This window comes from Anabrus simplex, chromosome 4 (genome assembly GCF_040414725.1).
Source record: "Anabrus simplex isolate iqAnaSimp1 chromosome 4, ASM4041472v1, whole genome shotgun sequence".
Taxonomy (NCBI): Eukaryota; Metazoa; Arthropoda; class Insecta; order Orthoptera; family Tettigoniidae; genus Anabrus; species Anabrus simplex.
In genome coordinates, this window is record NC_090268.1 from 441,437,429 (window position 1) to 441,454,148 (window position 16,720).

General features: G+C 40.6%; 1 protein-coding gene across 1 annotated transcript in view; it reads right to left on the bottom strand.

The window, feature by feature from the left end:
• Positions 1-471: 471 nt before the first annotated feature.
• The window catches only part of LOC136872326 (opioid-binding protein/cell adhesion molecule-like), a 518,060-nt gene continuing 501,811 nt past the window's right edge, over positions 472-16,720 (bottom strand). Inside the window, exon 5 of the mRNA XM_068227439.1 lies at positions 472-539. Coding sequence (XP_068083540.1) covers positions 472-539 — 68 coding nt within the window. The remainder of the gene's footprint in view (positions 540-16,720) is intronic.

The following is a 16,720-nucleotide window of genomic DNA, read 5'->3' on the forward strand; positions in this document are numbered from 1 at the left end:
AAATAGTTCTTTAGTGAATGGTAGTACTCGGTTTTATCCTTTAATGTAAATAATTACCAACAATCGAAAATTATTTGACATTCGATTTATGTATTCGCCTTGTATATTCACGTCATTTTTCATCATCATCAGGATTAAAATACACCTCTTGGATTTTTAAAATTTAAAGAGCGTTCTCATTCGTTAGTTGTTATGACACCCATATTCTCCTACCCTTTATGCTTCTAAGTTATTTATATATATTTGATGCCCACCTGATTTCAACCCAGTTAGCTATCCTATAGATGTATCGCCGGAGACTCTCTGGGTAGGGAACGGATGCAGTATGCACCTGCGGAAGTGGAAATTCCGTTTCTTAAATTTCACGACCTCCTGAAGGGGATTCGAACCCACGTCCTTCCGGGCGAACCGAGAACGCCTTTACCGCCTCGTCCAGACAGCCCCTTATTGGTAGTGGTAGCGGACCATAACTCAGAAGATATTGGGTTTGGGACCATTGTATGGATCCTTTTTCATTCGTTTGTTGCGTGCTGCAGCGTCTGTAAATATTAGAATCTTTTTCAAGGACATTCTGTATATTAAATTGGAGAAAATATTCATTTATTTATTTATTTATTTATTTATTTATTTATTTATTTATTTATTTATTTAATTAATTTATTTATTTATTTATTCACTCCTCTCAGTTAATAGACACATCTGTCAGAACCATGATGTTTCTTCCTTCAACAGTTGTCGATTACAACAGAATATTTTACTAGCCAGTGCTAGTTAGGACGGATATCTACGAGGTACGTAATATACTACATAGTGCAGCCGACTTGCTGGCAGACTAAATATTATTACCAAACCGAACCAAACGAAGCCAAGTCCCATGGTGCAAAGCTCCGAAGGTTTATCGCCTACGAAGCGACCGTTGCTCGGCCCGAAGGACTGCAGATTACAAGGTGTTGTGTGGTCAGAACGACGAATATTCTCGGTCGTTATTCTTGATCTTATAGACTGGGGACGCCATCTCACCATCAGATAGCTTCTCAACTGTAATCAAGTAGGCTGAGTGGACCTCGAACTAGCCCTCAGACCGATGTAAAATTTCCTGACCTCGCGGGAATCGAACCCGGGGCCTCCGGGTAAGACGCAGTCATGCTACCCATGCAGCTCAGGGCTGGAAAATATTACAATCAAACTAAAATAATACGTTCAAACTTTTAGTTATTATTATTATTATTATTATTATTATTATTATTATTATTATTATTATTATTATTATTATTATTATTATTATTATTATTATTATTATTATTATTATTATGTAATACGTTTACGATCCAGGCTTGGCTTTTCCCTCGGACTCAGTAAGCGATACCAATCTACCGACTCAAGGGCAGTGTTCTGGTGCGTGAGACACTTGGTCGGTAACGCAACTGGGAAGGACGATCAGTAAATACCCCAGGCGGCCTCATCTGCAATTCTGAACAACAGCATTGTTGGGGGATGGTATGATCGGGAATGATAGGCTACAAAGAGGAAAGGAAGTGGTCGTGGCCTTAAATTAGGTACAATCGCGGCATTTGCCTGGAGAATAAGTGGAAAACCACGGAAGAGCACTTCGAGGACGTCTGAGGTGGGAATCGAACCCGCTCTATGCATCTGAGCTCCTAAGCCCAAGTGGACCCCGTTCCAGTTCTCGCACCCCTTTTCAAATTTCGTGGCAGAGCAGGTAAGCGAACCCGGGCCTCCGGGTATGCTAGCTAATTACACTAACCACTACACCACGGAGACGGACTATAGTAAGTACATATGAAGTTAATCATTATTCCGCATCAAAGTCAATGTCGGTTACAACATGATTTCCAGCTGACACTGTCTGATTGCAGGATGACAAACAATCGGGTGGAATATCCTTTGATATGTTTTGGCATCCTTACTTTATTTGGGTTGATATTCAACGCATTGTTATGTTGAAGAGTAGCCTACATATGTCTGGTAAGGAAATAGCAGCCTTCGATATTTTTTCCAAACAAAGCGATCTCCTATTATGATAATCGCTGATGTCCTCAACATAATGCCAGGCGAGTTGGCCGTGCGGTTAAGGTCGCGTAACTGTGAGTTTGCATCCGGGAGGTAATGGGTTCGAACACAACTATCGGCAGCCCTGAAAATGGTTTTCAGTGGTTTGCAATTTTCACACCAGCCAAATTCTGTGGCGGCACCTTAACGGCCCCTTCCTTCTAACTCCTATCCCATGGTCGCCGTAAGACCTATCTTTGTCGGTGCGACGTAAAGCAAACTGAAAAAAATTCTCAACATATCTGTACAGTGCGGTTGGAAACAATGTGAAGCGAGTATACGAGCATTATAGAGTTGGCCATACTGATGAGTAATTTGAAAATATATATACGTCAATATCTCGCTTCGCGGGCGATTTCAAATGGTCTTCGCGAGATGGTGTTGCTGAATCTGCAGATGGCATGAGAGCCACACCGAGAAATGAGCATCAGACACAAACACATTGTGGGTTTCAGCGAGTGTCACCGTAGCGTGCTTGCTCAAGCCCCTCCCCTGGCGCTCTCAAGCCGGTCATACACCAGGTTCACGTTCCTTACGACCATTCTGTATTTAAATATTGTGAACATTGCGCATTCTAGATATCTGCATTTTGAAAACCTTTCATCGAAGTGAGTTTTGCAGCCGTAAAAATTTAATCTCTTCACCTATCAATAACAATAAACTTGCGATTTATTGTAATAATAATAATAATAATAATAATAATAATAATAATAATAATAATAATAATAATAATAATAATAATAATAATAATAATAATCATCATCATCATCATCATCATCATAAGAGGAAGAAGAAGAAGTTAACTGAACAGATCTTCACACATCTTGGAACAAGAAATCAACTATAACCTGAATTCATGAAGTCAAGACAGATTTGGAAAGAAACAATATAAGATAAGAAGCAGCAACAGAGTGCGAGATTTTTAAAAATGGAATGATTCCAAGGTCCGGATATGAAGAGAACAGGCTCAAAATGGTCCGAGGAGGGGAGGTAGAGACATGGTAAGCAGATGAACGAGAATTGGGGAAACAGAAGGAACAACAAAGGATGAAGCATTAACGTTATCACGTGGTACCTTGAGGACGCTAACGGAGAAAGAAATAATAATAATAATAATAATAATAATAATAATAATAATAATAATAATAATAATAATAATAATAATAATATATACATATTTAATGAAATGTAAAATCATAGATGGGAGATCGTCTTTGTTCTAGAAAGACTGTTGCAACAGGGTGAAATATTCTTTTCTTTTTTTTTTTTTTGTTAGGGGCTTTACGTCGCACCGACACAGATAGGTCTTATGGCGATGATGGCATAGGAAAGGCCTAGGAGTTGGAAGGAAGCAGCCGTGGCCTTAATTAAGGTACAGCCCCAGCATTTGCCTGGTGTGAAAATGGGAAACCACGGTAAACCATCTTCAGGGCTGCCGATAGTGGGATTCGAACCTACTATCTCCCGGATGCAAGCTCACAGCCGCGCGCCTCTACGCGCACCGCCAACTCGCCCGGTGTGGAATATTCTTGTCGACAGGCTAGGGTTAATTGTGGAGTTGGGTTTGGCACGTAATAAGACAACCCGTGAATCCGTCGCGTATTTTTAAATGTGGGAAGTTTCCGATAAGTCCAGGTCGTGAGGAAACAAATCAAGGAAAGGTTGTTTCTGGAAACGGCCAAGGTTAAGAGAAAAAACAATGTAGATGGTTATTGTCAGGAAAAATAAAGACATGTGTCGAAATATAAGATGAAGATTAGAATATTAGTACGCCCTTGCTAAGGCTAGGAAATAATTACCAGTGATTTTTTAGGTACAGTGGAAATATTCCTAGAAACGGCCATAATTTCCACCGATTTTAATTTTGCACTGTCCAATAGAAATTATCAACAAATAAAACTAAAAATGTAGACTACTTGCGATTTGCATTGAATACTTTAAGCTCATCTGACACAATTTTAGGAACCACTTGTCATCCTTTACTTGTCAGGTTAGCATCGAGCAGCTCTGCGTGTTCAAGCTGCTGCAAGAACCAAACTGTTCCAGGAAAGTTCTACAGTCCTGTGCCGAGAGAAACGGGGAAACAAAATCCTTGTTGCACCTTTTGCATTACTATTGCACAGTTAATGAACGGAGTTGTCTGGTGGTTCCTGTAACGACAGATCATCATCACTTCCAGCAATAAAATAACTAAACGGACGAAAAAGAGGAGATACGTCACGCAGGACTCGGTAGCGGAATTTATAAGTTAAAGTTAATTGAAATTATAATTTTCTTTACATCGCTCCGACGCAGATACATCTTATGGCGACGATGGGATAGGAAAGTGCTAGGAGTAGTGAGGAACCGACCGTGCCTTTAAATAAGGTAAATAACCAAAATTTGCCTGGTGTGAAAATGGGAATCCCCGACAAAGCATGTTCAGAGATGCCGACAGTGGGTTTTGAGCCAATTAGCCTACTTCCAGAAGGGGAGCTGACAACTACGTGGCTCAAAACCGACAGTCACTAGCTCGCTACAAGTGAAATCGTCACGGAGGGATACCTCCGATACTTTTATAACCAAGGAACTGATAATAAATTAGTATTATATGTACGATATCAATTGTTATTCATGCTAGAACATTTCTGTGAAATTCACTTTGGATGTACTCGCAATTCTCCCGAGGCTGAGTGGAGCCCGTTCCAGTCCTCGTACCACTTTTTAAATTTGGTGACAGGGCTAGGAATCGAACCCGAGCCTCTGGGGGTGGCAGCTAATCACATTAACCACTACACCTCAGAGGCGGACTGCTGAACACCACAACACACTCAATCGGGCTCGACACACAGTGCTCAGTAATCCAGGGCAGTGCACACACAGACCTCAGTATTGCAAGACGACGATACTTAGACACTGACTGTGGTGCAACATCCTCCACACACTCCATATTTCAACACAACAACCAGTCATTAATCGCGGCGATCCTGTATTTACATCTCGGGTGATGAAATATTGGAATCTTCGGGGAGAGAGAGGGAACATTTACTGTTCTTGTTCCAGAAGGCCCTCGGAAAACCAGACGAAAGCACGATACGAAGAGAGGTGGTCTCCGGTATGCCCCAATAATCCCGTCACCGGGCGAGTTGGCCGTGCGAGCTTGCAACCGGGAGATACTGGGTTCGAATTCCACTGTCGGGAGCCCTGAAGGTGGCTTTCCGTGCTTTCCCATTTTCACACCAGGCAAATGCTGGGGGCTGTACCTTAATTAGGTCACGGCCGCTTCCTTCAAACTCCTAGGCCTTTCCTATCCCATCGTCGCTATAAGACCTATCTGTATCGGTGCGACGTAAAGCAACTAGCAAAAAAGTAATAATAATCCCGTTCAGGAAACACCGAAGGAGACTAGGACAGAGCTGACGCCCGATTGAGCACGTAACAATATAAAATAAGTATGTGTTCGTGTTTGTGTGTATGTGTGCATCACATTTATTTGTAGGCTATACGTTAAGGGAGTCATCCACAAAAGATACGAGTGCATCCTTGTATAGGAATGCAAAGGTGCAAATTTGTATAGAAGTAACATACCGAATGGTTCACCAGCTCCTTACTTTTTCGGAGATAGGTAACCCAACTAACGCGTATAAGAAAGTCATCCGAAAAACATTAGTACCTGCTTCTTAATGGCCTTAGTACAACAATACCGTTTATATAATGCTCACGAATATGCTAGGAATTATATTGCTTAAACTATAATAAATTTGGCAAATGATCGTAACTGGGAGTAACGCTATGTTACGTTTGGACGGGAACTGTCTATAACAGGGGTTTCCAATTTGTAAGGGCTCGAGGGCCATTTTGGAAACCTTAGTCGTGTTCGCGGGCCGCACTTGAATAGGCCAGTTTTCGTAAAATTCTGCAAATAGTACAGAAGCTCCATTATAAAATAATATGCATAGTTAATTTTGATTGCTTAAAACATTATTTTAAAATTAAATAAAAGGGTGATATGTGGAACCGGGCTGAGTTGCTGAGACGGTTGAGGCGCTGGCCTTCTGATCCCAGCTTGGCAGGTTCGATTCTGGCTCAATCCGGTGGTATATGAAGGTGCTCAAATACGTCAGCCTCGTTCCGGTATATTTAATGGCATATAAAAGAACTCCTGTGGGACAAAATTTCGACACCTCGGCGTCTCCGGAAACCATCAAGAGTAGTCAGTGGGACGCAAAAATAATAACCTTATTACTTGAAATTTGGATTTTAAATGTTTTAAAATCAAAAATTATCTGTTGAGAACAAGTGAATACTTGAAAAAAGGAACTAGTATTAACGAATAATTAGTTCTAACGTGGGCCTGTAAGGTGTATAAAAATTAATACGTTTTTGAGCGAGTTAATAAATATTTTTGTGACTTTTCTTCACATTATTTCTTACAGTGCTTTTTCGGGCCGCAAAAATCGCTTCGCGGGCCGCCATTTGGAAACCGCTGGTCTATAAGGACTAAAACATACTAGCTATGCATTGAAGCTCATGGTAGCTAAGGTGGCTAAGTCACGCGTCTCTGTTGTTGCATCAGCCAAGCTGTTTGGGATCCCACCTCTACCGCCTCAAGGGCAGTGTCCTGGAGCTTCAGACATTGGGTCGTGGGATACAACTGGGGAGGAGACCCAGTGAATCGCCCAGGCGGCCTCACCTGCTATACTGAACAGGGGCCTTGTGGGTGATGGGACTATTGGAAGGGATAGACAAGGAAGGGGGAAGGAAGCGGCCGTGCCCTAAAGTTAGGTACCAACTCGGCATTCGCCTGGAGAAGTAGGGAACCACGGAAATCCACTTCAAGGATGGCTGAGGTGCAAATCGATCCCCCTATGCTCAGTTGACCCCCGAATCTGAGTGGACCCCTTTCCAGCCCTCGTACCACTTTCCAAATTTCGTGGCAGAGCCGGGAATCAAACCCGGGCGTCAGGGAATGGCAGCTAATCACACTAAACACTACACCACAGAGACGATTTCGTATTCATAAAACTAAATTATAAGGATCTTTACGTTATATGCGTTAGTTGGCTTGTCTATCTCCGAACAATAAGGGGCTGGTGAACTACCAGGTATAAGTACATAGTGTAAATTACATTTAATCAACGAAGATGGGGATATTCTGGGTATGCGGTGCTTCCTCCTTATAAACGGGATAGCGAACAAAAGGTGCAGATCTCTGCACATGGTCACGAGGGTATGCAGAGGTTGTTGTAAGCATGTAAAGGATAGGGCATATAAGACCCCAAATAGAGTATAGTGCCAGTGTATTGCACCCGACAGGGCATGACCCAGGACCTCTCGTTAATAGTGGTGTTTGAAATTACAGACGCAATGATCTTTGAGGGAATAACACTAGAACTAATTAATATCCATATAATTTAGACAGGTAATATGAGCCTTTTAAATTTATTCTACAGGATTTCATTACCTGCGACCTATTGCGCAATATCTTCCTTTGTGTAGCTGGAACCCGCCGCGGAAACACAGCCCAGCTAGACTCGGGTGAGGCTGCAATCGGGGATTCACCATGACGTAACTCGAGAGAAGACATCCCTTTCCCACGACTAGGAGAATGAGGGGAAGCCAACTTTTTCGAAACGAACTATGGAAACCTCCATGAATTCAGACTAGCCAACTTGATTATCTACGATGTAAAAATTAATGAAATCTGAATTCTGGAGGCCAAGGCTATTGACCGCCCTGGTAGGGGGTGGATACGTCTGACCTTGCAAACAGACGTGCTTTCTTGTGTGTGTGTCCGCCTCTGTAGAAAGGTGAGAAATCGACTAATAATGGGAAATATTCATCACGCCAAAATGAAGCATTCGCTAATAAATGACACGGTGATTGATATTAGTATTTGTAAGATTCCTGTTGTTACTCATTTGAGTATAATTTAGCTAGGGATTTCAGTATCCTACTTTCACCCCAAGGGATTGTCAGTTCAGTTCCCTATGCCGGCATTGGTATTCCACAATGCTAGAATGAAGAGTGGGGTGTCTCACGTGTTTATGGTATAAAATATGTGATTCTTATGTTGTTTTGTGTGACATGTTGTGACTATAATTAGCGTCGGCGATGGTTCTGACCCATCGACGCGGCGAATTGCATTCTAGTGAGAGTTGGTTCAAACCCGGGAGTTTGTTCCACATTTATATAATTTCTTTAATGGTATTTCGTTGGGAAATAACTGTGTGTATTTAGTATATGGTTCGCTCAGACTTGTTGCATGAATGTTAATTGAATTTGTTAATAATGGCATATACCCTCCGTGTTTATGGTAAATGTTTCCGTTCGTTTCAGGTCACGGCAAATCGCTTTGCGATAAACAATACTCGGATCCATCACACACGAATACAAGTCGATAATAAACCACAACAATTGTTAATAATTAATGTAATTCATTTGTGAATGTAGATGCGTTATTCGCATCGTCATCAAGGTCTAATGAACAGCTTATATTAACTTAAACTTTAATCTGATCGTGTGCTCATTGTAGTTAAGTATGCCCCGTTCCTCCTACCGTGTATGCCATTAAGGTAATGTTATATAAGCGCCTATTTTATTATTTTTTAACCCGTAAACGCCCTGTAGATATGGCGGAGCCCTTTTGGGTAGGGGGCGGGTACACTATGGGACACAAAGGAGGATAATTTGATTCAAAAGCTGGAAAAATCCAAAGTACAGCAGCTCGATATTTTCTGGGTGACTTCCGATAAATCAGTAACGTTACTAGTTTGTTGCAAAGTTTTATCTGGGAAGACTTGACAGAAAGGAGACAAGCTGCTCTACTATGAGGTATATTACGAGGTGTCAGTGGAGAGATAGCTTGGAATCATATTAGTTGAGAAATATGTTAGAGTGGTGTCTTTAAAAGTAGGAAATATCGCAATATGAAGATAAACAGAACAAACTGGGACTGAAACGGGTTACACTCAGCCTCGAGGAATCAACTGAGAAGAAGGGGTTCGATTCCCATCTCAGCCATCCCCGAAGTGGTCTTCAGTGGTATCTCAATTATTTTCCACACAAATGCCGGGATGGTACATAACTCAAGGCCACGGCCACTTTCTTCCCTCTTTTCTGCCTATCCTTTCCAATCATCCAATCGCCCGGAAGGCCCCTCTTCAGCATACCAAGTGATACCGCCTGGGCGTTGTACCCGTTCTTCTTCCCATTTGTATCCTCGACCAAGTGATTAACGTTCATGTACTGCCCTTGAGGCGATTGAGGTGAGATCCCTCACTGAGTCCAAGAAAAAATCCAATCCTGGACGGTAAGCAGACTAAGAAGGAAAGAAAGAATGAAAAAAGAAAGAAACAAAGGAAGAAAGAAAGAAAGGAGGAAAGAAAGAAAGAAAGAAAGAAAGAAAGAAAGAATTCAACACAGCTAGGGCGGCATCCACGCAGACAGGCAGGCCGCTATACGCGTCAACTCGAAAGACTTGCATCTGGCCTCTAGAGAGGATGCACACCATTAATTATTATTTTATAACCTATAACTTTCATAAATGATTTCAGGCAACTTGGAAATTTATCGAATATTTCTCTGGATAAAATTTTCCATTACCTAATTCCTCTACCCATGAATGAGTATTTGCTGCAGTCTGCCATCTTGAATTCCAAATTTATCTTAATACGATCTGTTCCGGGGTTTCTGTGGAACGCAGAGATGGTAAAAGAAGGTGCGGGTTTGAATGGGTCCAACTTCAATATCAAAATTATTTTAAAACTTAAACTGAAGGTTATATTTTCAGAAATTCAAACTTAACAATTTTTTTATAATAATGAAACATCAGGTGCAATGACAACTTTAAAACAACTCAAGGAAAATACAAGATTAGTGAACTTGACAGATTCTGGGCTTCAAGCCCCTCGTTTAATAATTCCAGAGATACCGGATCCAGTTTACACAATCTTTAATCCAACTAAGGGATCATTTATCTAAGGACAGAAATCCGCTTAATTCAAGAGCATGTGCTCCCTAAATACAATCTCAAGCCTCCCAGAGGCAATCTTTCCAATTACAAAATTTGAAAAGAGCTAACAGGCTCTCCGTTCCTTTCAGCTCACTCGAGGCAACATAAACTTACAATCACTGGCCTCTCAAGGCACAACTTACGATTTGAAAAAATATTTATACAGGGGTATTTAATACCCTACCTACGGGGACCTTCATAGAAAAGAAACAGGTTAAATAACTGACCCAAACACAAAATGAATGGAGGCGTACCCTGCACTCCAAGATAATAAACAGTAAAAAACATAAAGGGCTCTAGGCCGATGAAACAGGGGCTATTCTCAAACTACTGAGGTGACTCGTATAGAATTCACTTTAACACATTACAGAACGAAAAACAGTTACAAAACGTAGTCCCCTCAAACCCAAAATGAAGGGGAGCTCGAGAGGATAATTCACTCTCTATCCCCGATATAAAGTTGAAGCTTTATGAAATTTTTACAATAGTCCGAAGAATATTTACATTCTAGAAACGTTTGTTACATAACTAAAGAGTCTGACCTTTCCCTCGGAGGTAGCAAGAAAGAAAGACGTTATGTGGCCATTACCTTGTAGATGTTCTGCTGAGCGATTAAAGAGGCCGCCCGCCTCCTGCTTGGCACACACTCAGATAGACGACGATCTTTTCACCAAGAAACGTAAAACGCCGCAGTTTATAAACCCTCAGGGAAGGTTCGAGGTAATTCAAGACCAAGCCAGCCACACCATCTCTGTTTTATTGGTGTTCAAAAGTACTACACAACATCAAACAAGAAGCCTGTGATAGGTTGAAAATTAATTACAGGAAATTTCTCATTGGCCAGATTCAAAACGGGCGGAAAGAAAAAGGAAATATTGCCAACCCAAAAATAAATGAACTTCAATCAATTACAAAAACCTAGAAATACAAAACTTCTTTAAAATATAAGTTCCTTCACCTTGCACCAGAGAGCATGATCATAGCTTTTAGTAGTGTCATCTGTAGAAGAATGTCCAAACTTCTTGATGAATGGCAAACAAAACAAGGAGAAGTTCACTCAGTCTAGAAAACTGCACAATAACAAAATTACATAATATTTCGGTGGTGACATCTTCTGATTAAAGTTCTAAGTTCCTGTTGTAGTAGTTTCCACTTTAGTTCGATAGAGCGGTTGATTTAGGCGCTAATTTTTAATGCGCGGCTTTGAGGTGTACCTCCCGATACACGATCTTCCCGACTTTAATCTCTCCACTAAGCCTTATTCGTCTACTAAGATGACAGCTGGGAGCATACCACTTAATCGAGCAGCTCGTCTCCTCACTCCATAGTCTTAACAGCAAAAACTTCACAACATTTTGGTGATACTACTCTTTTGTCGGAAATTACCCTGAAATTATCGCGCTGCTCTCCTTTGGATCTATTCCAGTTCGCGTATCAAGTAGTCCTGGTGTGGGTCATGAGGTCTTACAATACATTTATAAGGCGCCTACTTTAAGTCTTTACTACTACCCCTAAATACCCTCACAACAATGGAAAGAGATTTGTAACCTTTGATTACAACCTTGTCAACATCACTGCTCCAATGAAGATATTTCCTTATAATAACCCCTAGGTACTTTCAGCTTTTCCCATAAGGTGTTTCCACCCTATCAACTCAATAATTAAAACTGAGAGAATTTCTTCTGTTGGTGAAACTCACAAGTTGACTGCATTAGGAATTCATTTCTTCATTCTTCCTCACACATTTTTCCATTTTTCAAGTATTGGACCCGAAACTTCCTCTCCAATTTTCCTTGAAAAACGAATAGTTCATTTTGTTATTCACGGAATGTGCAAAATTATTATTATTATTACTATTATTATTATTATTATTATTATTATTATTATTAACTCTTTTGCGTCGTACCGACAAAGATAGTTCATATGGCGACGATTGCATAGGATGGGGCTAGGTGTGGGAAAGAATCGTTCGCAGCTCCGTTAGGAAAATGGGAAACCAGTGAGAACCATATTCAGGGTTGAACAAAGTGGTGTTCGAACCCACTATTTGATAGCTACGTGATCCAAATTCCACTGGTAGTTGCTCGTTAAACCACTTATAAAATAAAAATAGAGAAAGGTAAAGAAATCACTGAAGTAACAATTTTTCATTCGGGGCGTGATAGCCGAGTGGTATGATCACTGGCTCCTCAGCAATTTGGTCGCGTTTCGGAATTTGGTTTAAGCATGTGAGATATTTAAGACGAAACGTCTATTTCCTGTCATAAAACTGCAGGTTCACTGGTTGTTATTAAAAGTCATGTGATATTATAAGTTTGCTTTTCAGTCATAACAGTGGTATAGGAGTAGAATATCTGTCTCTTATCAGGAAGTCAGGGATTCGATTTCCGGTTTTTTCACGGTAATCCTTGACTGAGGTCTAGGATGGGTTGCATTCAGACACGTGAGATCAATTGAGGTAATTTCTGATAGGAGAATTAGCAGGCCTGGTCAATAAAGTCACGTGATACTGTTGAGGACACTGTAACACTCCATTATATGGAGGACATCTGGCTGGGCAGCAGTCATCTTGGTAGACAATGTTCTAATGAACTGTGGCGTGGCGGACTTATTCATTTGTTACAAACGTTCAGAGCTAAATATTCACGTAATATGTAGACCACTAATTAATCACTTTTGATGAAACCGGCATATGATTCACACTTTGTGGATGGGAGTAGTGAAAATCATCCACGATATACCTTGCCTGTCGTGAGAGGTAACCAAAAGGAGAACCTCAGGGACTCGTTGGAGCTAACGTTGTAAAATACTATTTCCCTAGCTGGGCTTGGAATTGAAAGCTCCTCGGTTTCATCTTTGCTAACTCACCTTCCTTGGTCAACTCTTGTTCTCTTTCCACCTCGACGGTATTCGTTTTACAAGACAGGAAGTTTTCATATACTGATATCTTCATTCATTGAAATGTTGAACTCCTTTCTTTTTCCTTCTGATTGCTGATTATCAGAATCCGAATTTTAAGATGCAGATACGGAAGAATGCGCACGTACTAAAGCGAGTAACGAATATACCCTTCACTGCAGAACGGTTGTGCTATGAAAATTGCATAAATATTAGGGTAACGGTCTATCAGAACGCAGAGAGTTTATGTTACTCTTGATACATTATGGAAGAACAGGCTAGTCAACAGTTCCTATTACCGAAATTAGTCTGCATTCTATTTTAATACTGCCTAGAAGCATGGACATTTCTTATAATAGATGATGGTTACCGTGTTGTACTTCTTCCCAAAACAATGACCACAACCAACACCATCGTCACATATATTTGAAGTAAAAATTTAATACATTACGAAAGTCTTGGTAGTCTAATAGTTGTTTTCTGGCGCATTCAGCTGAGGCGTATTGATTGCCGCATTGCACACCTGCTGTGAGTGTGTGGCATGCACGTTCTGAAAACCGTTTAATTTCCGACAGAATACATTATTCATGGGCTCGGATTGACTGATCGCAGGGTATCACCACAATCATTTAGCTAATGTTCCAGCATTTTACAGAATATTTTCGATTACAATGTCAGACAATACACCCTCTGATTTATTAATACTTGTTAACTTGATACATCTTCATTATAGAATGTTATGCCTTTCAGTGCTCAGTCAGCAAGCAACTGTGAATTAACTGAGTGATTCCGCAATCCTCCATTTGAAACTAGCTTTGTGACTTCGTTTACTACCACAGTTCTTATTAATAAATCATTATCCTGATCCCAACTCTCAATGTACTGTATTTTGTAAATTGTGCGAATGTGACTGTGATAGATATCATCCATTAACTTGCAATCAAAGACCAGAATCTGATGGAATCAGATGGCATCACGACGTCCAGTGGCATAACCCAAACGAACGGAGTACTACAGGGGGATCCAATGGGTCCTATATTATTCAATATCGCAAATCCAATGTTACATGAATCATCCATGAGAAGGACAAGAAAGTCATGATGTACATGTATGGTGATGACATCGTCATAGGAGGACCAATACTGCAAAAGTTGCGAGATACACGCAATATACTTTCAGAATGAGATATAGAAAATAAATTCACAATTAACACCAGAAGACAGTTCAAATGACACTCCGGAAAGGAGGAAAGATTGCATCAAAGACCAATTGTACTTAGGGGCAAAACAAATTAGCAATTGTAAATCAGTTCGAGAGAAAATAATGCCGGTTTTAACATACGGAATGGAACATACATGGGACCATTTAAAAATGAGTGACCTAGAAACTCTAGAGAAATTGAAGGCATCATTACTCAAAAGGACACAAATTCTCCCGATCAAGACTTGTATACGTACTAACAAAAGAAGACTATCTAATACCAGAGATCACAAAAAACTCAACGGACGCCTTTCAGCAAACATTAAGAAGACGAGAACAAGAAAAGAATTGATATCTAGTGGGAATTTTACAGCACTGACGCGATGACGAAAAGGGACTGTACCCAGTCAAACTACGAGTTGAGAAATATGTGCATCAATGAGAGATTCCATGAAGTGTGTGAACGGTATTGTAAGTGTTGTGGAAGATAACATTTGCAGTTTTGCAAAAGAGACCAAAGTCAATATGTGACAACGCTAAACAAACATAATGTACATTGTGAGCACTTCTTAATTATTATTATTATATCGGGCTGTACACCTCCACGCCGCTAATTCAAACTTTGCGCCAGTTGAAACTCCTCTACTGGAGGAAGTCTGAACTTTATCTAATGTGTTAATTTTCAAGTTTCTCAGAAGGTGTCACTACTTGTAAATTTTGAAGTTTCTGAACTGGGTCGTTTTCGATGTATTTTTGTTTTGCCTGTAGTAAGAAGTGTGGCATTCTCTTCCAGATGGCACTACCGCAGAATTACTATTATGTACCCTAGTGCGAAGTGAAAGAACTATGTTTTTGGAGAAATTTTGTGTTCATAAGTTTGTTCTTTGTTAAATTTCCTTCAGTCATTGTTTGTGTTGGCAATGTTAATCCTTTCGTTCCGCCAGGTTTCAGATTAGCCAATCCCGAATTTCTTTAATTAATTTATGACCAATCTGGTGTATCTTCTTCAACTTGGATATGTTGCTTAACCCTAGCCAATAAAATTCTTGTGGGAGGGTGTTCTCATTCCTGAAACGCCTCGAACTTTCCGCGAGGGTTTATAAACTGCTGATTTTCGGGTCTCCGCGCCACTTCAGTAACATCTATCAGTGTGTAAAGTACGTAGCAGGGGGCGGGAAGCGCCTCTTTCTTCGGGCAGCAGTTCAGCCACAGGTAATGTCCGTTTAATAACATCTTTTCTTGCTAGCTCAGCAGTTTAACTCTCGGGGCAGGTCCGAAGCCTTTCTACCATGTAACTTTTCCCCTAAAATGTAAAGACACTTCGTATCAATTCTATCTTTTGAACTACATATTGGGATAGAGAGTGCTTAACCCTCTCGACCTCCCACTCATATTGCGTTGAGGTGAACTTATTTTCTCATCCGTTTCTTCCTTAATGTAATGTAAATTGTCTTCTTCTATAAGTCGCCTCTCTAGTATGGGATTAGCCTTTGCAGTAACGGCCTAGGGCCAAGTTGGTTTTATATAAAGTATATTAGGAGTGCAAGAACGCCTCCGCTCAAGTTTGTATTCTAGAGGCCATGTAATATTTCTGTTTCTTTATGGAATAGGCCTCAGTAGGTTGGATGTTTTTACCCCTGTGTCTATGTCCTTGGAGGACAGCTTGAACGTGGAGTTTTGGTGTGGCCTTTGATAGGCTTGAACTTAAGAGCGGGTTGCTCTTTCTTAAAGTTTGGTTCTGCGTGCCTCGAGGAGGCTTTACTGTGTAATTTGGAGCAAGTGCTCCTGGGCATGATTGGGGTTTTCTGCCCCTCTGTTGAATCTTGTTTTTGGGTAAAGTTGGGCTAATAGCTCAAGAATTGTGTGTCTGGCTCTCGGAGCCCAAATCCTGTAATCACTGTAATTGTACATTTTCGAATTGTGTTTCGGCTACTGAGTACCTGTTCTATTTGTTATTTCTTAATCTTGAAAAGAAAATATAACCTTGTTAAATTTTATCTTAACTTTAATTTCGTATTTTGAGACCTGTTCACCCCCGCACCTTCTTTCACCTCTGCTAATCCACCAAACCACGGTAACTATTATTATTATGTTCGGGGGTATCTGTGGAACGCAGATGTGAAAGAAGGTGCCGGGATGCCGGGATGAACGTGTCAAACTACAAAATCAAGAATGGAATTTAAAACTTTAACAAAGGTTATATTTTCTCTTCTTTCTTTTTGGAATTTCAAAAATCAACAATTAACAATGTAACAGGTCCCATAGGCAAGTTAGAAATGAGTCAAGTAAAATACAAGGTAGTGAATTCTACAAGTCCTGGGCTTCAAGTCCCTCGCTTACATTTCCTGAGCTACACGCTCAAATTTACAAAGATCATAACTTTACTTAAGGGCAGAAATCCCCTAATACATGGAGCCCTTCCTCCAACAATTACAATATCATTCCTCCCAGAGGCACTTTTACAACACTAGAAAAGAGCTCTACCGAGCTCGATAGCAGCAGTCGCTTAACTGCGCCCAGTATCCAGTAATCGGCAGATAGTGGGTTCGAGCCCCATTG